The following is a 24,328-nucleotide window of genomic DNA, read 5'->3' as shown; positions in this document are numbered from 1 at the left end:
TGCCCCGACTCAGCTGCAGCCGCTCCCTCCACTCCTGTCCCTGGGCACCAGAGGGAAGAGGTTCCCACAGCCCCAGCCAGGGACCCGCTCCCAAGGCTGCTGCCATGGCCACCAGGGCTGGCACCAGCTGGGATGCTCGGTTTCCATGGGCCGGGCTTCAGGAATGGGATTCCCCAATTTCCTGCTCCCGCTAAAACCACACTGCCCTCGCTGCCCTCCCGCCTCCCATGGAAAGCACAAAAGGCAAAGATCCCAGGCTGGGAGAAGAACAATTTATTGGGAACAGCAACGAGATAAGGAAAAAAGGGAACAGAAACAATATTGATAACAGAAGGGATCAATAAAACTGTTTACAGGGAAAACTACAACATCAACTAATGGCTCTCCCCAGTTTCGTATTTCCCCTCCCTGGAAAAGACACCCTTCTCCTCAGGGAGAGAGAGAGAGAGAGTCCCTTTCCTGCCCCTGGCAATGTTCTCAGGTGGGAGTGAATGTAACGACAGGGCCATTGCCAGACCCTCATGTTCTTCAATCCCACATCATGTAATTGGCAGGGCCAGGAAAAGGTACAGGTGTCTTCCCAGCATGGATCAGAGGGAAAATGGATCTCCAGGGCTTTTCCCAATATAGATCCTCCAATGGGGGATGAAGCTGGACCAGTGCACGAAGCTCCTCCTGCACTTGGGGCATTTGTAGGACTTCCCTTACTGGTGTCTCTGTTGGTGTTTGGTCAGGTCGGAGCTCTGGGTGAAGCTCTTCCCACACTGGGGACACTCGTAGGGCCTCTCCCCAGTGTGGATGCGCTGGTGCCTGATGAGGTGGGAGTTGCGCTTGAAGCCCTTACGACAGTCAGGGCAGAGGAAGGGCCTCTCCTCTGTGTGAATCTGCTGGTGCCTGGCGAGATCAGAGCTGGTGTGAAACCTCTTCTGGCACTCAGGACACTCGTAGGGCCTCTCCCCAGTGTGGATGCGTTGGTGGATGATGAGGGCAGAGCTGCAGCTGAAGCCCTTCCCACACTCCCCACACTCGTAGGGCCATTCCCCAGTGTGGATCATCTGGTGGCTGATCAGGGTGCTGCTCTGCCTGAAGCTCTTCCCACACTCCAAGCACTTGTGGGGCTTCTCCCCATTGTGAAGCTGCTCATGGGCCACCAGCTCTGAGCTCTGGCTGAAGCTCTGTCCACCTTCCTGGCTCAGGGTGGGTCTTTCCTCCTCAGAGCACCCTGGGCTGGGTTTGAAACCGCTTCTCCTGCGGGATCTCTGGGACTTGTCCTCCCTGTTTGAATTCTGCAGTGTGGAGACGCTCAAAATGGCCTCTTCCATGAGGTTCTGCCACAGGGATTTGCCCTGCCATGTCTTCATCCTCAGCTTCTTCCCTGGGGGAGGAAGGCCAAGGAGAGGATGGGATTTGCCTCCGTGCCAGAGGGAAGGGGAAGGAGATCCCCCCAGTGCATCCCCAGCAGGACGGGGTTGGCAGCAGGGTTGTCCTGCAGCTGGGGGCTGTGCTGGGCTGGGAGATGGAGCAGGAGAGAGGGGGAAAGGGGCACTGACTTCCTCCTCACCTGCCTGGGTCTCCTGGGGCACCTTCTTCTTCTTCACAGCCTCCTCCTCCATCTGGCCAAGTTTATGGGATGGAAAATCCTGTTTTGAGAAGAAAACAAGGGATGAGTACATTGAATTTTGTACTGGTTTGAAGGCAAACCTGGGGAGTGTCTAAAACAGGATTACAATTTAATAAGAAAATGAAGATCAAGGCAATGATGCAGAAACACTGCCTTAAACTGACAGAGTCAGGATATAACCTGACACCCTGTTGCTGGTCAGGGTGGTGGCAGCAGTCCCATTAAATGGTGGCTGCAGTCCTGTTGGAGTGATGAACGTGATTCTGTCCAAGCAGTGATCCTGTAGAAGGGTCTGGTCTTCCTCTGAAGGTCCAGTGGTGGTTCTGGAGCTCTTGTCCTCTGGGAATCCAGTAGGCAAGCTGCTCCTGGTGTTGCAAGGCTCACCTTATATGCAGGTAGGAATGCTTGGATCCTCCCCCTGGGCGGAGCATCCCACAATGGGAGGATGGAATTTGATCAGTCCTGCAGTGACACTCAATGGCCCATTCCCAGAAGATATCTCCCCTGGAGGGCGTTATCAGGGCTGAGTCATGGAAGAGATCAAGAACACTGCCCCACCCATTTATAGCAGTTGATGAAGATGGGGATTGAAAACATGCATTTGGTTCCATCTTACATTGCAGCCTGAAACAGTGGGGGAATCCCTGCTCAGGGGGTGAACACCACCCTCCTTACCCAAACTGGCTCAGGTGTAAAACCCCCACCCCAGGAAAGCCACACACACAGGGGACAATGTCACACTTGCCCTGCCCCAGGGGAGGTCTCTGTCACTCCGTGGCTGTCCCCCCTTTTCTTTTTCACAGGCTGGGGGCTTTGCCAAATCTAAGAATAAGTTTTTTCTTTGTCCCTGTCACCTTTGTGACATCTACACAGAGCTTTCCCTTCCTTTTAATAATCTTTTCATAAAAGAGGTATCGCAATGTATTGGGCTGAATTTCCACTTTTCTTATATTGGAACCTGCCAGCAGCTGAGCTGGAGCTGGGCAGGACCAATGGCTGTTGGAATTGCCACAAAATCGCTTCTATTGTCAGTTTATTAAATTTTGGGATTTGTTTGCGTGTTCACCACAAGTGACTTGTGGGAAGAGCAAATTCAAGGCATTTTCTGTAGGGTTAAATTTCATTTTTGTCAAGAAACAACTTTACTTTGTCCAGTGGCCAGGGGATTCTCCAGGGGTCACTGACCCTCTTACACTGGGGGATGCTTGGGAGGGGCTTGGGGGGGTTTTCCCTGTCCCTGTCACCCCAGGCCATTCCCCAGGGGTGTCCCTGTCCCTGTCACCCCAGGCCATTCCCCAGGGGTGTCCCTGTCCCTGTCACCCCAGGCCATTCCCCAGGGGTCTCCATCATTCTCACCCCAGGGAATGCCTGGGGGGTCTCCCTCCCTCTCTCCCCTGTGCCAGGGGGTGCTCAGGGCAGTCTCTGTCCCTCTCAGCCCAGGGGATGCTCGGGGCTCTCTGTCCCCTGGCCCTGGGGGATGCTCGGGGGGTCTCCATCCCTCTGGCCTCAGGCAATGCCTGTGCAGGGCTGGGCACCAGGGGCTCTGTGTCCCTCTCACCGCTGAGGCTGCTCGGGGCTGGGGGGGCTCTGCCACCTTCTCACCCCTGGCGAGGCCGGGGGGGTCTCTGTCCCTCTCAGCCCTGCTGGGACCCCACCCAAACATCATCGGGGTCACAGGGACAGAGACACCCCCAAACCCCCAGAAGGGCTGAGCCTGGGATTTGGGTTGGGGCTGAGGATTTAGGAAGGGGCTGGAATTGGGGCTGGGCTTGGAGTTGGGGCTGAGATTTGGATTAGAGCTGGGATTGGGGTTAAGGCGAGACATGGGATTGGCTTTAGGGCTGGGGTTGGGATTGGGTCTGGGGCTAGACGAGTCTGGCACTGGGATGAGATTAAATACAGAACTGTGAGTGTGTCTGAACATGGAGTGAGATTGAGACCAGGATCAGGGTCAGGTTTGGGACTGAGCTCACCCAGAGCAGGAGAGGAGGGGATGTCAGTGTGGGAAGGTTTGGGGAAAATACTGATTTGGGGAAAAACAAGGTGTGAATGCCTTGGGCTGGGGATTCCTCTTGCCCAAGTCCATCTCTAGAAGTCACCTGATGTCCATAAAAAACCTCCAAAAATCAAGAGTGAATAAAAAAAAAGCCACCAGGAGTGTCCCATTTCCAGTCTCATCCCTCTGGGGTTCTGGTGGTCCCCTGTCTCTGGGCTGTTGGGGATCCCATGGGTCCTGGGGATACCCCCTCTCTAGGGTCCTGCTAAGGGATGCAGGCGGATTTTGGGGTCCCAAGGTCCCTCTCTCCAGCCTCCCCTCAATCCAGCCACTTGGGCTTCCCCCCTCTTCCCACCACCCTGTCCTGCTTTAGGGCAAATTTGGGAGAAAACCTCCAAAAGGATTTTCCTCTGGAATGCAGAGTCAGCAGCCCCACCCTCAGCCAGTTCGGGAAAATATTTCCTTGGAGAAAAGTGGAAAAAACCACTTTATTTAACAGGCAAAGCATTCACCAGCACAAAAATTGAACAATATTAAGCAATAAAACCTCCTGCTGCTGGAAAATAGGTGACAAACTCCGAAAGTCCCTCCTTGGGCTGGGGCTTGGCTCACTTAGTGTCTTATCAGTCTCTTATCACTCTCTTATCAGTCTCTTATCTGTCTCTTATCAGTCCCTCCTGTATTGGAAATGCCGCGACCCAGGCTCAGCCCGGTGGGCCACAGGTGGGAGCTGCCCGTGGTGTTCTGGGTGTTCAGTGCAGAGCAGGTTTAAACAGCTCCAAAGAAAAAGAAAAACCACAGTCCAGGGAACTTCTCTGCCTCAGAGAGCTAAAAACTAACTAAAAGCAAAGGAGAGCTCTGTCCCGCCCTCTGTCCATCCAGGAGCCGGAATGTGGAGGAGTGAGTGCAGTGTCTGAAAACAAACTGCAGCTTCTTCCTCCTCCCCTTGGCTCTCAGAACCAGCCTTAAAGGTGCAGAACTCATTTCTGGGCTAAACGGACCGATGGGGCATGAGCATCATGAAGTCACCCCAGGACGCGCCCCTGTCAGGGTCAGGGGGTCCCGTCCCCGCCTCATCTCCGGGCTGCCGGGGGTGCCCCAGCTCCGGTATCGCCCCTTCCCCTCTCCCCGCCCCGGGGGTCCCCCGTTCCACAGCCCCGGCTCTCACGGGGATCCCCAAAACCAATGTCCCGCCCCGTCGGTACCGGGCCATCCCCACGTGGACCCCCCGGGACCCTCCCGAGGGGCGATCGCGGCTCCTCTGCCCCCGAAAAAGCTCCTCTTAGGGAGCCCGGAGATACCCAGGGCCCGAGTCCGGGATCTGCTGGCTCCGAACACTCTCCAAAAAAATCCTCCCGGAGACCCCTGGCTGGAGTTATTTGGGAATTGAGCTACTAGAGCTGGGCTTCTTGTGGGACATTTAGCAGCCTTGTGTTTCTCACCCTGGAGTAAATGAACTCTATCAGTCACTCTGATATCATTTGCTCCCTTTCCTCCAGTGATTTTAACAAACTTTTCAAAGAAGGACAACAAAATATTTTCTTTTTCACTGGCCACCCCCAACAGCCATTTTCCTCATCATTTCTCCCATAAGTTCCCCGGGAGGAAGGAGGGACTGTGTCCAAGTTTCCAAGAATTCTTCCAGGAAGAACCACAACCTCCTCAGAGGAGGGAACCATGCTGTTGTCAAAGGCACCTGGGGTCAGACAACAGTGCCTAAACTCACAGTGCCAGAATAATGTCACATTCTGGTTAAGAAAATTCTTAGAGAGATGCCTCTGCCCCAATTAAGGTGCTAACAAGACCAAATCCTACGTGCATTTTATTGAACAGTAAATGTGAGGTAGAGAGAGAGTTGGAAAGAAAGAGAAAAGGGAGGGACAGCCACGGAGTGACAGGGACAGAGACCTCCCCTGGGGCAGGGCAAGTGTGACATTGTCCCCTGTGTGTGTGTGGCCTTCCTGGGGCGGGGGTTTTACACCTGAGCCAGTTTGGGTAAGGGGGGTGGTGTTCACCCCCTGAGCAGGGATTCCCCCACTGTTTCAGGTTGCAGTGTAAGATGGAACCAAATGCATGTTTTCAATCCCCATCTTCATCAACTGCTATAAACAGGTGGGGCAGTGTTCTTGATCTCTTCCATGACTCAGCCCTGATAACGCCCTCCAGGGGAGATATCTTCTGGGAATGGGCCATTGAGTGTCACTGCAGGACTGATAGAATTCCATCCTCCCATTGTGGGATGCTCCGCCCAGGGGGAGGATCCAAGCATTCCTACCTGCATATAAGGTGAGCCTTGCAACACCAGGAGCAGCTTGCCTACTGGATTCCCAGAGGACAAGAGCTCCAGAACCACCACTGGACCTCCAGAGGAAGACCAGGTCATTCTACAGGATCACTGCCTCGACAGAATCACGTTCATCACTCCAACAGGACTGCAGCCACCATTTAATGGGACTGCTGCCACCACCCTGAGCAGCAACAGGGTGTCAGGTTATATCCTGACTCTGTCAGTTTAAGGCAGTGTTTCTGTATCATTGACTTGAACTTCATTTTCTTATTAAATTGTAATCCTGGTTTAGACCCTCCCCAGGTTTGCCTTCAAACAAGTACAAAATTCAATATACTCATCCCTTGTTTTCCTCCCAAAACAGGATTTCACATCCCCAAACCTTTGCCAGATGGAGGAGGAGTCTGCAAGGAAGAGGAAGGAGCCCCGGGACATTCAGGAAGGTGAGGAGGAAGTCAGTGCCCCTTTCCCCCTCTCTCCTGCTCCATCTCCCAGCCCAGCACAGCCCCCGGCTGCAGGACAACCCTGCTTCCAACCCCGTCCTGCCGGGGATGCACTCGGGGAATCTCCTTCCCTTTCCCTCTGGCACGGAGGCAAATCCCATCCTCTCCTTGTCCTTCCTCCCCCCGGGAAGAAACTGAGGATGGAGACCAGAGAGGAGAAATCCCCACAGCAGAAACTCATGGATGAGGCCATTTTGAGTGACTCCAGGGCACAGGAATCCAATGGGGAGGAAAAGCCCCAGAGATTCTGCAAGAAGACGGGCTCAAAACCCAGCCCAAGGTGCTCTGAGGAGGAAAGACCCACCCTGAGCCAGGAAGGTGGACAGAGCTTCAGCCAGAGCTCAGAGCTGGTGGTCCATGAGCAGCTTCATGATGGGGAGAAGCCCCACAAGTGCTTGGAGTGTGGGAAGAGCTTCAGGCAGAGCAGCACCCTGATCAGCCACCAGATGATCCACACTGGGGAATGGCCCTACGAGTGTGGGGAGTGTGGGAAGGGCTTCAGCTGCAGCTCTGCCCTCGTCATCCACCAACGCATCCACACTGGGGAGAGGCCCTACGAGTGTCCTGAGTGTCAGAAGAGGTTTCAGACCAGCTCCAGTCTCCTCCAGCACCAGCAGATTCACACTGAGGAGAGGCCCTTCCACTGCCCTGACTGTGGGAAGAGCTTCAAGCGCAACTCCACCCTCATCACCCACCAGCGCATCCACGCCGGGGAGAGGGAGAGGCCCTACGAGTGTCCCCAGTGTCAGAAGAGGTTTTACACCAACTCTGATCTCCTCCTGCATGAGCGGATTCACACGGATGAGAGGCCCTTCCGCTGCCCTGACTGTGGGATGGGCTTCAAGCGCAACTCCCACCTCATCAGGCACCAGCGGATCCACACCGGGGAGAAGCCCTATGAGTGTGGGGAATGTGGGATGAGCTTCAGCCAGAACTCTAACCTGATCTCCCACCACAAGACCCACACCAGGGAACGACCCTATGAGTGTGGGGAATGTGGGAAGAGCTTTAGGCAGAAGTCTCTCTTGATCTGCCACCAGAGGATCCACACTGGGGAAAGGCCATACAACTGCGGGGAATGTGGAATGACCTTTAGTAGGAAGACACAAATGAACATCCACCAAATGATCCACACAGGGGAGCGGCCCTACGAGTGCCCCGAGTGTGGGAAGAGGTTTCACACCAGCTCTCAGCTCCTCCAGCACCAGCGCATTCACACGGATGAGAGGCCCTTCCTCTGCCCCGACTGCGGGAAGGGCTTCAAGCACAACTCCACCCTCGTCACCCACCGGCGCATCCACACTGGGGAGAGGCCCTACGAGTGTCCCCAGTGTGGGAAGAGCTTCACCAGCAGCTCTCACTTGAGCAGACACCAACAGAGGCACCAGTAAAAGAAGCCCTGCACATGCCTCAACTGCAGGAAGAGCTTCCTGCACTGCTCCAGCTTTATCCCCCATTGGAGACCCCACGTTGGTCAGAGCCCTGGTGATCCATGTTCCCTGTGATCCATGCTGGGAAGACACCTGTACCTTTGGTTGCCCCACCAATGACTTTATGTGGGATTGGAGAACATGAGGGTCTGGCCATGGCCCTGTCATTACATTCACTCCCACCTCAGGTCATTGCCAGGGGCAGGAAAGGGACTCTCTCTCTCTCTCTCCCTGAGGAGAAGGGTGTCCTTTCCAGACAGGAGGAAATTCATTGCCAGGAAGAACTAGTTGTTGATGTTGTAGTTTTCTCTGTAAATAGTTTTACTTATCCCTTCTGTTATCAATATTGTTTCTGTTCCTTTTGCTCCTTATCTCCTTAATGTTCCCAATAAATTGTTCTTATCCCAGCCCGGGATCTTTGCCTTTTGTGCTTTCCATGGGAGGCGGGAGGGCAGCGAGGGCAGCGCGGTTTTAGCGGGAGCAGGAAATTGGGGAATCCCATTGCTGAAGCCCGGCCCGTGGAAACCGAGCATCCCAGCTGGTGCCAGCCCTGGTGGCCATGGCAACCACCCCTGGCATGGGGTCTCCATGGAGCTGCCAAGGGACTGAGCATAGCAACAGGGGGCTGGTGATGGTTGCTATGGAAACTGCCCATAGAAACAGTGGACTGGTGATGGTTGCCTACTAAGGATCAGATTTGTCACAGGCCCTCAGAAGGGTTCCATGGGGACATTCCAAGAGTCTCCAGGCTGTTCCAGAGCTGGAATGTCACACACAGAGCCAGGGGCTCCATGGAGACCTCCCAGGGCTTTCTGGGATGGTAAAGAGCCCTGGGGTCAGAGGCAGTCACAGCCATTCCATGGTGACATCCCAGGAGTCCCCAGGCTGCCAAAGAGCCGGGATGTCCCAGACACTCACAGGGGTTCCTGTCATGAGCACAGTGGGAGCTTCAGGCAACATTTATTAGAAAAGCTCCTGTTGGGTCACGAGGTGCAGAAACGATCCCCAATGCTCCCCATAGATCCCCAAATGTCACTGCATCATTGTTCCGTGCTTTCTTTCCAATGGAAAACAACCATCCTTATCCTCCAGGTGTCCATGTCTGAAATTGGGATTCCACCTCCAAAATTCTGTATATCCAAGGGTTACTCCCAGGCACAATCTGCCAGTACCATCAAGCCTGGGTGGCCTGGACCTCTGGTGACTGCCCCTGCAACACTAGGGCTGGGTTCTTCCCTTCCCATGGAGATCACTGGGACACTGTGGAGACCTCATGGAACCAAGGGGATCCTTGTGGCACCACTGGAGCCCATGGAACCAAGGGGCCATGGTGACACAGCGGGGCTTCATGGAACCCAGAGACCATTCTGGCTCTGTGGGGCCTGATGGAACCATGGAGACCATTGGGACCCTTCAGGGCATGCTGTCACCAAGGGGGCATTATGACACCTCAGGGCCTCTTGGAAGCAAGGGACCATTGGGACACTGTGGGGCCCCATGGAACTGAGGGAACATGGAACAGGTCTGGCTGGCTTGGCCTCCCAGGGGTCCCCTGAGAGGTCTGGCTGATGTTTTGATGTCAAGGGCTGCCTCTCATCAGCTCCTGGAAAACTGGGGCTCTGTGCTTTTCTTGCTATGGGAGAGAACCGCCTCCCTTTTCAGATGCCCATTGCCAAAATTGTAACTCTCCCTAAAGCAATTCCTATATGCAAGGATATCACTCAGAACATAATCCTGCTTGCTCTGGCTGGCCTTGGCCTCTGGTGGCCATTTCTCATCTGCCCCTGAAACACTGGGACTCTGTTCCTTCCTTCCTATGGAAAAGAACCGGCTTTCAGGTCCAGGGACCATGGCCAAAATTAGAATTTGGCCTCTCAATTCTGTTTATCCAAGGACTGATCTCAGACAAAAGTAGCCAGGACAGACAGGTCATGCTGGTCCTGTCCTCTGGTGATTTTCTTAGACTCTGAGCTGAATGTTTTCATTTGAAAACACCTTGGAGAGGGCCGAGAGATCTCCAAGGGAGGTATTTTGAAACCTCGGGCACATGAGCACTACATATGGACAAAGGAGCTCTGTGCTCTGTGCAGTTGTGGTGGTTTTGCATCACAGAATTGATGTCCTAAAAGAAGTTGCTAGCAGTTTTCTTCCATGTCTGACAAAAAAACAATCAGTAATTAGCTTTGAGAATTGACAATCTGTTAAACCACTAAGGAAACTGTACACGCCTCTGTGAAGACACCTGTTAAAGATGGGAAAGCCTGGGAGGGTCTCTTTCCCTTCTGGCTGGCACAGAGGTAACAAGGCTGACCCGGCCCCGTCTCAGCCAGGCCGGGCCGGGCGGCTCCTGCTGTGGGGCCGGGCCCCTTCCCAGGGACCCCGCCAGGCCCCATCGGCTGCCGGGCAGGGCAGGGGAGGCCGCGGGGCCGAGGCCGGGCCGGGCCATGGCTGCAGTTGGGAACATCTGGGCCCTGCTGAGCCCTGCCCCGCCGCCAGCCCGGGCCCAGCCAGGATCCGCCGGGCCCCAGGAGCAGCCCCGGGCCGCGCCGGCTCGGCCAAGATTCTGCCGCCCTTGGGCTTTGTGGTGGTTTGACAGGAAATGTGTTTTTTGGGATGCTGTGTTTTTGGCCAATGGATATTCAGACTTTAATATTGGCATTTAACCTGGCCATTGAGACATGGACACGCCTCTGAGAACACGGGGTTAAAAGCAGGGCTCTCCCCTGGGAGGGTCCTCTTGGGTTTCCGGCGGGAAAGAGTTCGGGTCTCTCCCCCGGCCCAGCTGCTGGCTGGGCAGGGGGAGGGGAAAGCCATGTGGCCGAGAGAGGTAGGCCTGAGCCCCGGGGTGGAAGGGTGGAAGAGAGAAAGAGAGAGAGAGACACCGGGAGCCATCGGGTGCCCCCCCTGAGAGACAGAGAGAGAGAGAGAGAGAGAGAGCCGCTGCCTGAGACTGTGACCTTGAAGCTTGATAAACATGGGCCTGTGCCGGCAGCACGGCTGGGACGGAGAAGAGGGGGGGGTTCAGCCGGCTGCTTGTAGGAGCTTTTAACCCCTTTTTGGAAAATGAGAACTTTACAGAACATTGACCTTTCCTAGAAGATAGAGTGGAAGATGAAAAAGAAAATGGGCCAGTGTGAGAGAGGTCTGGGCGAGTGAGAGATAGTAGAAGAGTAGAGAAGAATCCTAGTGGGAAGAGATGATGGAGTGGCTTTTGCTGGACTCTTTTTGTATAGCCATGGACAGAACCAAGAGGGTTCAGGGTTGATGCCCCTCGGCCCCAGGGGGTGGAAAAAATATGGGGGGGACAGCTGTCCCAAAGGAGAGATTGTGGGGACAGGTGTCCCAAAAGAGAGATGACGGCCTCAGAACCAAGAGGGTTCAGTGTTGATGCCCCTCGGCCCCAGGGGGTGAAAAATATGGGGGGGACAGGTGTCCCAAAGGAGAGATTGTGGGGACAGGTGTCCCAAAAGAGAGATGCCGGCCTCGGAACCAAGAGGGTTCAGTGTTGATGCCCCTCGGCCCCAGGGGGTGAAAATATGGGGGGGACAGGTGTCCCAAAGGAGGGATTGTGGGGACAAGTGTCCCAGAAGAGAGATGGACAGACCCAAGTTCCTTGTGACACAGAGACTGCATTCTAGGGGGAGGCAATGGCCTCAGAACCAAGAGGGTTCAGTGTTGATGCCCCTCGGCCCCAGGGGGTGAAAAATATGGGGGGGACAGGTGTCCCAAAGGAGAGATTGTGGGGACAGGTGTCCCAAAGGAGAGACTGTGCCTTTTTTTGGATCGGGACAGAGCATCCTTAAAAGACAACCCTAGAAGCAGCTCTGGTCCGTGTTCAGTGGTGAGAGCACTGGACATGGAAAGGAAGAAGTCACCATGGCAGATGTACTCCGGGCGGTGCCACGAGTGACACGGAAACACACGAGGCTTCGATTGTGTTTCCAGGGGAAGCCCATGGCACAAGAAGGACTCCTCTCCTCTTGATGAACTGAGGATTGATTGTCTAAAGGGTGGTGCTGGACCGAGAGTTGGTGATTTGAGAAACAAATGTATTGTGTTGGAAATTTGGTGGGGGGAGGAGGAAATGCATTTGTGAAGTTTTCATTTTCCCTATGTGTGTGTTTTATTTTATCTGTAGTTTTAGAGTAGTTAATAAAGTTCTGGTTCTTTTTCCCTAAGTAGGAGCCTGCTTTGCTTATTCCTGGTCACATCTCACAGCAGAAACCAGGGAGAAGGTATTTTCATGGGGGCACTGGCATTGTGCCAGTGTCAAACCATGACAAGGAATTTCCTCTGGAATGCAGATTCAGCAGCCCCACCCTCAGCCAGTTCGGGAAATGATTTCCTTGGAGAAAAGTGGAAAAAACCACTTTATTTAACAGGCAAAGCATTCACCAGCACAAAAATTGAACAATATTAAGAAATAAAACCTCCTGCTGCTGGAAAATAGGTGACAAAGTCCCTCCTTGGGCTGGGGCTTGGCTCACTCAGTGTCTTACCAGTCTCTTATCAGTCTCTTATCAGTCTCTTATCAGTCTATTATCAGTCTCTTATCCGTCTCTTATCAGTCCCTCCTGTATTGGAAATGCCTCCACCCAGGCTCAGCCCGGTGGGCCACAGGTGGGAGCTGCCAGTGGTGTTCTGGTTGTTCAGTCCAGAGCAGGTTTAAACAGCTCCAAAGAAAAAGAAAAACCACTGTCCAGGGAACTTCTCTGCCTCAGAGAGCTAATAACTAACTAAAAGCAAAGGAGAGCTCTGTCCCGCCCTCTGTCCATCCAGGAGCCGGAATGTGGAGGAGTGAGTGCAGTGTCTGAAAACAAACTGCAGCTTCTTCCTCCTCCCCTTGGCTCTCAGAACCAGCCTTAAAGGTGCAGAACTCATTTCTGGGCTAAACGGACCGATGGGGCACGAGCATCATGAAGTCACCCCAGGACGCGCCCCTGTCAGGGTCAGGGGGTCCCGTCCCCGCCTCATCTCCGGGCTGCCGGGGGTGCCCCAGCTCCGGTATCGCCCCTTCCCCTCTCCCCGCCCCGGGGGTCCCCCGTTCCACAGCCCCGGCTCTCACGGGGATCCCCAAAACCAATGTCCCGCCCCGTCGGTACCGGGCCATCCCCACGTGGACCCCCGGGACCCTCCCGAGGGGCGATCGCGGCTCCTCTGCCCCCGGAAAAGCTCCTCTTAGGGAGCCCGGAGATACCCGGGGCTCGAGTCCGGGATCTGCCGGCTCCGAACACGCTCCAAAAAAATCCTCCCGGACAGCCCTGGCTGGAGCCGGGGCGAGCTCGGCCTCGCCCTCACCTGCGGCTCGGGCTGGGGCGATGCTCCCGGGGCAGGGGCTGCTGCAGGTTCAGCGTGCGGGCGCTGCGAGCGCCGGGATTCTCCCGCTCCCGCTCCTGCTCCTCCTCTCCCTCCTCTTCCTCCCGCATTTCCTCCGCTGCCAGCCCGGACCCCCCTTTCCCACCCCTCTGCCCCGCGGCCCCGCGGCCCCGGCTGCTGGGTGGGGGAGCCCCCGATCGGCCCCAGGGCTGGGCAGGGGGCTCGGGGACCCCCCCAGGGCGGATCCGTGCCCCCGGCCCGAGCCCCAAACTCCGCTCCGGGGCCGCTGGGCTCTGCGGGTCCGCCTGGCAACCGGTGAGTCATCGGCGAGAAAAGCTCTGGTTGGCTGGAAATTGTCCAGCGCCTCCTCTGATTGGCTGGAATTGTGAAAGGCGCTGCGCCCTGCGGGTGTCCCCGGGAGCTGCGGAGTCCGGGCCGGAGCCTTTTCCTCTTTCTTTCTCCCCCTCTGAGAACTCTTTCCTATTTCTTTCTTTCTCTGAGATCTCTTCCCGATTTCTTTCTCTCCCTCTCTCCTCCCCATTTCTTGTTCAGTTCAATCCAAGTTCGAGCAGATCCACAGGTTGCGTTCCCACGCTCTCATTCGCACCTTCCCTGGGGCAGAGGCGTCTCTCCCTCGCGAAATCGTAACCCATGGGCAGGGTCCTTTCCCAGCCCAGTCCTTCCAAGATTTTGTCGGGGACTCGCTTCCATTTCCTCCCTCCCTCTGCTTCCAGCGGGGAAGGTGCTGGGAAATGTCCATCAAAGCCACCTTTGCCGTGTGCTCTGGGAGCCCACAGAGCTGCTGGACCTTGTCCCCTGGCCCTGCACAGCTCCTTGGGAGGCACGGCAGGAGCAGCACCCTGGCAGCCTCGGGAATGCCCCTCTGGGATCCATGGCACACACTGCCAGGGGCTGGAATTCCAGTTCCCAGACAGGAAAAGATGTTCCTGCCCTGGAAGGTAAAGCTCTTAAGAAGGAGCCAAAAGCCAAGTGGAGCAAGATCTTACAGTGACATTTCACTGCTCACCTTCATAACTTCACCCATGGTTGTTGTAGCTCCTGGATTGGGAATTAAATCAGGGCAGGGTCTTTGGTGGGAGCTGCCCTGGGTCAAGGGAGACACTGAGAGAGAAACAGAGCAGGCAAAGAGAGCCAGGAGAGAAAGGAGAACACAAACACAACCAGCTGAGAAGGTGGCACTCCGAAAAACAGAACTGGAACTGCCTGAAAATGAATGGGACAGCAAGAAATAATTTTGTAACTTGTATTTACTATTAAAATACAATTTCATCCCTTTGTCACAAACCTCTTCTTAGTGTCATTCAGCAGGGCTGTCAGAAAGTTTTTCATTCTGGGTGGATGTTCCAGGCTGTATCCACAAGCAAACAGGGAATGGGGATTTTCCTGCTCCTGGTGAGTTTGACATCCTCAGCTGAGGAGAGGAGGAGGCACCAGAAGAAAAGGACAGCTGGGCTTCGTCCTCCCACATGGAAGAGGTGGGGGATAAAAATCTCCCATGCTGCTTGCAGCTGCTCCCACAGGGATGTGAGGGCTGATCCCAGAGCCCCAAGGGTCACAGTCAGGGCTGCCCTCAGGGAATGCTCACCTGGTATTGAGGGGCAGCGTGGGAGCACCTGGATCTTGGGGCACCCAGCTGCCCCCCATGTTTGGAGGTGCCTGAGGAGGGCTGGGACAATGCCAGGGACATCCCGCAGTGACATCCCCCCTGTCCTGCTCTGGGTGAGCTCAGTCCCAAACCTGACCCTGATCCTGGTCTCAATCTCACTCCATGTTCAGACACACTCACAGTTCTGTATTTAATCTCATCCCAGTGCCAGACTCGTCTAGCCCCAGACCCAACCCCAACCCCAGCCCTAAAGCCAATCCCATGTCTAGCCTTAACCCCAATCCCAGCTCTAATCCAAATCTCAGCCCCAACTCCAAGCCTCCAAGCCCAGCCCCAATTCCAGCCCCTTCCTAAATCCTCAGCCCCAAACCAAATCCCAGGCTCAGCCCTTCTGGGGCTTTGGGGGTGTCTCTGTCCCTGTGACCCCGATGATGTTTGGGTGGGGCCCCAGCAGGGCTGAGAGGGACAGAGACTCCCCCGGCCTCCCCAGGGGTGAGAAGGTGGCAGAGCCCCCCCAGCCCCGAGCAGCCTCAGCGGTGAGAGGGACACAGAGCCCCTGGTGCCCAGCCCTGCACAGGCATTGCCTGAGGCCAGAGGGATGGAGACCCCCCGAGCATCCCCCAGGGCCAGGGGACAGAGAGCCCCGAGCATCCCCTGGGCTGAGAGGGACAGAGACTGCCCCGAGCACCCCCTGGCACAGGGGAGAGAGGGAGGGAGACCCCCCAGGCATTCCCTGGGGTGAGAATGATGGAGACCCCTGGGGAATGGCCTGGGGTGACAGGGACAGGGACACCCCTGGGGAATGGCCTGGGGTGACAGGGACAGGGACACCCCTGGGGAATGGCCTGGAGTGACAGGGACAGGGACACCCCTGGGGGATGGCCTGGGGTGACAGGGACAGGGACACCCCTGGGGAATGGCCTGGGGTGACAGGGACACACCCTGGGGAATGGCCTGGGGTGACAGGGACAGGGACAACCCCCCAAACGCCTCCCAAGCATCCCCCAGGGCAAGTGGAACAGAGACCCCTTGAGCATCCCCTGGGCACCGGACAAAGTAAAGTTGTTTCTTGACAGAAATCAAACCTAACTCCACAGAAAATGCCTTGAATTTGCTCTTCCCACAAGTCACTTGTGGTGAAAACCCAAACAAATCCCAAAATTTAATAAACTCACAATAGAAGCAATTTTGTTGCAATTCCAAAATCCATTGGTCCTGCACAGCTCCAGCTCAGCTGCTGGCACAGTGGAAATTTGGCCCAATACATTGCAATACCTCTTTTATGAAGAGATTATGAAAAGGAAGGGAAAGCTCTGTGTAGATGTCACAAAGGTGACAGGGACAAAAGAAAAATTATTCTTAGATTTGGCAAAGCCCCCGGCCTGTGAAAGAGAAAAGGGGGGACAGCCACAGAGTGACAGGGACAGAGACCTCCCCTGGGGCAGGGCAAGTGTGACATTGTCCCCTGTGTGTGTGGCCTTCCCGGGGTGGGGGTTTTACACCTGAGCCAGTTTGGGTAAGGGGGGTGGTGTTCACCCCCTGAGCAGGGATTCCCCCACTGTTTCAGGCTGCAGTGTAAGATGGAACCAAATGCATGTTTTCAATCCCCATCTTCATCAACTGCTATAAACAGGTGGGGCAGTGTTCTTGATCTCTTCCATGACTCAGCCCTGATAACGCCCTCCAGGGGAGATATCTTCTGGGAATGGGCCATTGAGTGTCACTGCAGGACTGATAAAATTCCATCCTCCCATTGTGGGATGCTCCGCCCAGGGGGAGGATCCAAGCATTCCTACCTGGATATAAGCTGAGCCTTGCAACACCAGGAGCAGCTTGCCTACTGGATTCCCAGAGGACAAGAGCTCCAGAACCACCCCTGGACCTTCAAAGGAAGACCAGAGCCTTCTACAGGATCACTGCTTGGACAGAATCACGTTCATCACTCCAACAGGACTGCAGCCACCATTTAATGGGACTGCAGCCACCACCCTGACCAGCAACAGGGTGTCAGGGTATATCCTGACTCTGTCAGTTTAAGGCAGTGTTTCTGTATCATTGCCTTGATCTTCATTTTCTTATTAAATTGTAATTCTGGTTTAGACCCTCCCCAGGTTTGCCTTCAAACCAGTACAAAAGACGATGTGTGCACACTTTGTTTGGTCTCCAAAACAGGATTTCCCATTCCCAAATCTCGATTGGATGGAGGAGAAGGCTGCGGGAAACAGGAAGAAGCCCTGGGATACCCGGGTAAGTGAGGAGGAAGTCAGTGCCCTTTTTCCCCCTCTCTCCTGCTCCATCTCCCAGCCCAGCACAGCCCCCGGCTGCAGGACAACCCTGCTGCCAACCCCGTCCTGCTGGGGATGCACTGGGGGGATCTCCTTCCCCTTCCCTCTGGCACGGAGGCAAATTCCATCCTCTCCTTGGCCTTCCTCCCCCAGAGAAAGAGCTGAGGATGGAGACCAGGGAGGAAAAATCCCCTTGGCAGGACCTCGTGGAAGAGGCAGTTTTGAGCAGCTCCATGGCACAGGAATCCAATGTGGAAGAAAAAACACAGAGATCCTGCAGGAGGAGGGTCTCCAGAGCCAGCCCAGGGTTCTCTGAGGAGGAAAGACCCACCCTGAGCCAGGAAGGTGGACAGAGCTTCAGCCAGAGCTCAGAGCTGGTGGCCCATGGGCAGCTTCACAATGAGGAGAAGCCCCACAAGTGCTTGGAGTGTGGGAAGAGCTTCAGGCAGAGCAGCACCCTGATCAGCCACCAGATGATCCACACTGGGGAATGGCCCTGCGAGTGTGGGGAGTGTGGGAAGGGCTTCAGCTGCAGCTCTGCCCTCTTCATCCACCAACGCATCCACACTGGGGAGAGGCCCTACGAGTGTCCCCAGTGTGGGAAGAGTTTCACCAGCAGCTCTCACTTGACAATACACCAACGGAGCCACCAGTAAGGGAAGCCCTGCAAGTGCCTCGATTGCAGGAACAGCTTCATGCACCACTCCAGCTTCATCCCCCATGGGAGAACACACATTGGGAAGAGCCCTGGTGATCCATGTTCCCTGTGATCCATGCTGGGAAGTCACCTGTTTCTTTTCCTGCCCTTGCCGATGACCTGATGTGGGATGGAAGAACATGAGGGTCTGTCCATGGCCCTGTCATTACAGTCACTCTTACCTCAGGTCATTGCCAGGGGCAGGAAAGGGTCTCTCTCTCTCTCTCTCTCTCTCTCCCTGAGGAAAAGGGTGTCTTTTCCAGAGAGGGAAAATTGTGGCTGGGAAGAGACAGTCAGTTATGTTGTAGTTGTCCCTGTCAAAGTTTTACTTATCCCTTCTGTTACCAATATTGTTTCTGTCCCCTTTGTTCCTTATCTCGTTGCTGTTCCCAATAAATTGTTCTTATCCCAGCCCGGGATCTTTGCCTTTTGTGCTTTCCATGGGAGGCGGGAGGGCAGCGAGGGCAGCGCGATTTTAGCAGGAGCAGGAAATTGGGGAATCCCATTCCTGAAGCCCGGCCTGTGGAAACCAAGCATCCCAGCTGGTGCCAGCCCTGGTGGCCATGGCAGCAGCCTTGGGAGCGGGTCCCTGGCTGGGCTGTGGGAACCTCTTCCCTCTGGTGCCCAGGGACAGGAGTGGAGGGAGCGGCTGCAGCTGAGTCGGGGCAGGCTCAGCTTGGATGTCAGGAAAAGGTTTTTGGCCAGAGGCTGCTGGGGCCCTGGCCAGGCTCCCCAGGGCAGGGTCCCAGCTCCAGGGCTCTCTGAGCTGCAGCAGCGTTTGGCCAGCGCTGCCAGGCCCAGGCTGGCATTGTTGGGGTGTCCTGTGCAGGGCCAGCAGTTGGACTGGAGGATCCTGATGGGTCCCTCCCAGCTCAGCCAATTCTGTGCTTCTGGGATCCCATGAGGCTGGGGATGGGGCTGCCAATGGTTGCCATGGCAACGGGCTCTGGCTGCAGGCCTGAGCTGGTGTCCATGGCAACCACCCCTGGCATGGGGTCTCCATGGAGCTGCCAAGGGACTGAGCATAGCAACAGGGGGCTGGGGATGGTTGCCATGGAAACTGACCATAGCAACAGGGGGCTGGGGATGGTTGCCTGCTCAGGATCAGATTTGTCACAGGCCCCCAGAGGGGCTCCATGGGATATTTCCAAGAGTCTCCAGGCTGTTCCAGAGCTGGAATGTCACAGGCAGGGGCAGGGGCTCCATGGAGACCTCCCAGGGCTTTCTGGGGATGGTAAAGAGCCCTGTGGTCAGAGGCAGTCACAGCCATTCCATGGTGACATCCCAGGGCACCTTGGGCTGCAAAGGCTCCCATCTGTCACAGGCACTCACGGGGGCTCCACAGTGATATCCCAGGAGTGCCCAGGCTGCCAAAGAGCCGGGATGTCCCAGACACTCACAGGGCTTCCTGTCATGACCACAGTGGGAGCTTCAGGCAACATTTATTAGAGAAGCTCCTGTTGGGTCACGAGGTGCAGAAACGATCCCCAATGCTCCCCATAGATCCTCAAATGTCACTGTTGAATCAGTGTTCCGTGCTTTCTTTCCAATGGAAAACAAGCATCCTTATCCTCCAGGTGTCCATGTCTGAAATTGGGATTCCACCTCCAAAATTCTGGATATCCAAGGGTTGCTCCCAGGCACAATATGCCAGTACCATCAAGCCTGGGTGGCCTTGACCTCTGGTGACTGCCTCTCCAACACTGGGGCTGGGTTCTTCCCTTCCCATGGAGATCACTGGGACACTGTGGAAACCTCATGGAACCAAGGGGATCATTGTGGCACCACTGGAGCCCATGGAACCAAGGAGCCATGGTGACACAGTGGGGCTTCATGGAACCCAGAGACCATTATGGCTCTGTGGGGCCTGATGGAACCATGGAGACCATTGGGACCCTTCAGGGCCTGGTGTCACCAAGGGGGCATTATGACTCCTCAGGGCCTCAGGGAAGCACGGGACCATTGGGACACTGTGGGGCCCCATGGAACTGAGGGAACATGGAACAGGCCTGGTTGGTTTGGCTTCCCAGGGGCCCCTGACAGGTCTGGCTGATGTTGCAATGTCAAGGGCTGCCTCTCATCAGCTCCTGGAAAACTGGGGCTCCGTGCTTTTCTTGCTATGGGAAAGAACCGCCCCCATTTTCAGATGCCCATTGCCAAAATTGAAACTCTCCCTAAAGCAATTCCTATATGCAAGGATATCACTCAGAACAAAATCCTGCTTGCTCTGGCTGGCCTTGGCCTCTGGTGGCCATTTCTCATCTGCCCCTGAAACTCTGGGGCTCTGTTCCTTCCTTCCTATGGAAAGGAACCGGCTTTCAGGTCCAGGGACCATGGCCAAAATTAGAATTTGGCCTCTCAATTCTGTTTATCCAAGGACTGATCTCAGACAAAAGTAGCCAGGACAGACAGGTCAGGCTGGCCCTATCCTCTGGTGATTTTCTTAGACTCTGAGCTGAATGTTTTCATTTGAAAACACCTTGGAGAGGGCCCAGAGATCTCCCAGGGAGGTATTTTGAAACCTCAGGCACATGAGCACTACCTATGGACAAAGGAGCTCTGTGCTCTGTGCTGTTGTGAGGGTTTTGCATCATGGAAGTGATGTCCTAAGAGAAGCTGCTAGCAGTTTCCTCCATGTCTGACTAAAAAACCAATCAGTAATCAGCTTTGAGAATTGACAATCTGTTAAACTATGAAGGAAACTGTACACGCCTCTGTGGAGACACATGTTAAAGATGGGAAAGCCTGGGAGGGTCTCTTTCCCTTCTGGCTGGCACAGAGGTAACAAGGCTGACCCGGCCCCGTCTCAGCCAGGCCGGGCCGGGCGGCTCCTGCCGTGGGGCCGGGCCCCTTCCCAGGGACCCCGCCAGGCCCCATCGGCTGCCGGGCAGGGCCGGGGAGGCCGCGGGGCCGAGGCCGGGCCGGGCCATGGCTGCAATTGGGAACATCTGGGCCCTGCTGAGCCCTGCCCCGCCGCCAGCCCGGGCCCAGCCAGGATCCGCCGGGCCCCAGGAGCAGCCCCGGGCCGGGCCGGCTCGGCCAAGATTCTGCCACCCTTGGGGCTTCAGCCGCAAGCCCCGGGCAGGGGCAGGAGAAGCCATCGGCCCCGGCCGTGCTGCTGCTGTGCTCTGGCCTGGCTGCTGAGATCCTGGCCCTGCCCCAGCGCGGCCCATCCTGACACAGCCCCAGCGCAGCCCCTGCAGAAACCTCCATCGTAAAACAGCTCCGGCCGCAAGCACCGAGCCCGGCCGGGGGCACGGAACCATCTGCAGGCCCCAGGTGAGAGATGAACTCTTTCAGTGCTTCCATCCTCCCTCCAGTGAGAGAAAAGGACAAAGTGCAGGCACACAGAGGAGCAACATGAAGACACCGAGGTCAGTGAAGAGATAGTTGGGTCCCAGATGGGAGGGATGAGGAGATGCCTTCATCTTGGGGCTGAAATCCTCCTGTAAAGCTATGGAGAAGGATGGAATTGATACATCAGACTCTCTTTTTCCATAATCCATTGAAAAGTATGGGGAGATGGCTTGTTCAGCAAAGGTCTCAGTGCGAAAGTAAGCAAATGTTGGGGTAGCTGTGATCCCATTAGAAGTATGAACATTGAAAGAGAGCAGAGTGATGAGATCCTGTGCCCTCAGTGAGAGAAGACCTCTGTTCCCAGTGATGAAGATGATTTCAGAAACTGATTTCAGAAGAGAACCTCTGCTCTTCAACAGCTCATCTTTAAACTAATAACACATAAGTTGACATTGCCCATAAACACAGCTGTGGGAAAAGCTGTGAAAAAATGGGAGTGACTTCACTATTGCAGATTTTCTAGGTGGCTGCTGTTCGTGGAAATTAAGAGCCATGAGAGAATTGTTTTCTTATGGAGAAGTCTCCATAGCATGAAAGACAGACTCCTCTCCCTAAGTGAACTGAAGAAAGACCATTCTAGATGTGGTAAACTGACTGCAAAATCAAGTTTGGCCCCTTTACATTCTCAGTAAGTAAGAAAAGGTTGTAGGTAGAGGTAAGTTTTCTTCAGTTTCTTACTACTGTTTCTTTTAGTTACTATTAATAAACTTTTCTTTATAACCTTCTAAAGTTTTAAGCCTACTTTGCCTTTATCCTAATCCTGCCACACAGCAGGAAATGAGTAAGTATATTCTAATGACTGCACTGGCAATTAGCCAACAGTGAACCCACAACACTGATGCATTGGCTGAGAAATCTCATATTGGTGCACCAAAACCACTACAGAAACCTTCCTGGTGAACTGCACTAGAGCAGAGGGAAATCAAGGCAGAGCCATGGTTTGTCAGGACTTGCTTGATCCTAATGAGCCCTGTGGTGCATTTGGAGCTGAGCCCTTGAACCTCAGGGCCTGAGAGGAGATTGCACAAACCTTTCCAGAAGTCAAAGTCACAAGAAAACTCCAAAGTGTCTCAGAATATTAATGGGTCTCACTGAGGTCCATCCCCAACACAGGCTCCTCATGGACTCCTTGGAGGAGAGAATTGGAGGCCAGGATTGACCAAAAACCTCTCAGAGTCTCAGTGTGGAAAGGAAAATCCAAAGTACCTCAAGAACCTTGAGTATCTCAAAGTATTAATGAGCTCCACTGAGTGTCAGTGCAAAGAACTCAAGGGACTCATTAAAGCAGATAATTGGGGCCATGATTGCACAAACCTCCCATAGAGTTTGTATGAAAAGGGAAACAAAAAATACCTTAAAATAACTGAGTACCTTGAAGCATTAATGACCCCACTGAGTCTCCTAACTGACAAAGCCTCCCCAGGGACTAATTGCAGCAGATAATTGGAGGCTGTGACTGCACAATCTTTCTCATAGAATCTGTATCAAAGGGTAACACCAAGTAGCATAAAAAACTGAAGCATCTTGAAGCATTAATGAGCCCCACTGAGTGTTGTTACTGACAAAGCCTCTCCAGGGACTAATTACAGCAGATAATTGGAGGCCATGATTGCACAAACCTCTCAGAGACTCCAAGGCAAAAGCCAAAGCCAAAGTCCTTTGAAAAACTTGCAGTCCCTGCAGGGAGCATGAAGGAGCCCCCAGGGCCATTGCTGAGCAAGGCTCCCCAGGGACTCCTTGCAGCAGATCCTTGAGGCCACTGGGATGTGGGCTAGGGGGGGATGCTGAGGGCAGCACAAGGGGCTGACAGTGCCCAGCCTGGCTGGGGCTGTGCCAGGAGGCCCCAGGGCCTCAGCACAAGGTGTCTCCTCCCAGCCCTTGCTGGCACAGACCCTGCTGTGCCCCAGGGCACCAAGACTTGGCTTCTCTTTGTCCCCACCTGTCATCACTGCCTGCAGTTCTCTGCTCTGCCTGGGGCCTGGGGACACTTGCTCAGTCGTGTCCCTCTCTGGGACCCATTAAAAGTCCAAGAAAGTTTGGAGTTGGATTCTGCCTTGGAGTTCTGCAGAGGTTTCTTCAGCTCCCTCTCAGGGACTGATGTTCCGGGCCTGAGCACAAAGGCCCAGAGGCTGATTAAAGTCCTTGTGCTGTGTCTGTGCTGCTGAGCTGGGCTGGGCTCCTGGCACAGAGGCAGCTCCTGGTCACCAAGAAGAGCTTCAAAAGCACATTTCTCTGGATGAGCAGCTCTTGTGCCAGCCCAGCAGGGCTGGGGCACTGCCTGCAGCCAGCCCGGGCGCAGCCCAGAGGCACAGAGAGCTTCAATCAGTCAGGGCTGGGAAGGGGCTGAGAAGTGCCTGGGGCACAATCACTGCCAGCCCTTGGCACAGGAACCTCTGGCTGCAGGACAGTGCAGCTGCAGCTCCTGGAGCCATCTCCTCAAGCTGGAACATGCCAATGCCTGCAGAGCCTGTGAGTACAACTCTGGGTATTTCTGGTGCAGGGGAGGTGAAATACTCATGAAGTTCTGACATGCTGAGGGGTTCTGATCAGTCATAGACTATTTCCAAGACAAGGATTTTAAAAGAAAAGAGGATATTCCTAAGACTTTGTATTCAGTTTCCTACTATTGGACCATGGCAGCAAGGAGGGGATAAATATTAAAGGTTGATTAGGAATTATTATTATGTATGCTGACAAGAGCTTGACACATCTGAACTGTTGCTTTTAGTGACCAATAGGTTCACAGGAGATCCCTAATGTGCTTTCAGCCACTCTGCCCATGGACAGCAGCAGCATCACCTTTGCTGGAGCCATCAGGCTCAGTCTGAGCTGTCCTTTCTCCAAGCTGCAAACAGAACCTGCCCCCAGCCAGTGCCCTGCAAACAGGCAGGGTTCTGTAGGGCCAAGGAGAGTGCACAGAGATTTGGGGTCTGTGAGTGCTGGCAGGGAGAGATCAGGCACAGGGAAACACCTGCAGGAGGGAAATCTGCAGGAAGCAGAGAGAAGATCAGGCAATGAGAGAAAACAAAGCCCAGCAATGCTGTGGCAGGGAGAGTTTAGAGATGCCCACAGGAGCCCCTGCAGTGCAGCCCCTCGCTCTGAACAAGCCCCCTCCCTCCTGTGCCCCAGCCAAGCCTCTGCCCTCAGGGCCGGGGCTCCAAGGCGTGCAGCCCCTCCTGTGCAGGCAGAGCTGCAGCAGAGCCGTGGGG

At 54.9% G+C, this 24,328-nt stretch overlaps 1 protein-coding gene and 1 pseudogene across 1 annotated transcript; one reads left to right on the top strand and one right to left on the bottom strand.

Moving 5' to 3' along the window:
• Window positions 1–704: 704 nt before the first annotated feature.
• Window positions 705–24,328, bottom strand: part of LOC143692639 (uncharacterized) — an 87,934-nt pseudogene continuing 64,310 nt past the window's right edge.
• On the top strand, window positions 4,621–17,721 carry LOC143692569 (uncharacterized). Its single transcript, XM_077172817.1, has 4 exons — window positions 4,621–4,625; window positions 6,688–7,794; window positions 13,775–13,778; window positions 17,470–17,721. Exons 1-4 carry the CDS (start codon window positions 4,621–4,623, stop codon window positions 17,719–17,721), a joined length of 1,368 nt encoding a protein of 455 aa, XP_077028932.1.

This window comes from Agelaius phoeniceus, assembly GCF_051311805.1.
Source record: "Agelaius phoeniceus isolate bAgePho1 chromosome W unlocalized genomic scaffold, bAgePho1.hap1 SUPER_W_unloc_2, whole genome shotgun sequence".
Taxonomy (NCBI): Eukaryota; Metazoa; Chordata; class Aves; order Passeriformes; family Icteridae; genus Agelaius; species Agelaius phoeniceus.
Note: the sequence above shows the minus strand (reverse complement) of the source record. Positions and strands in the feature narration are given on the sequence as shown.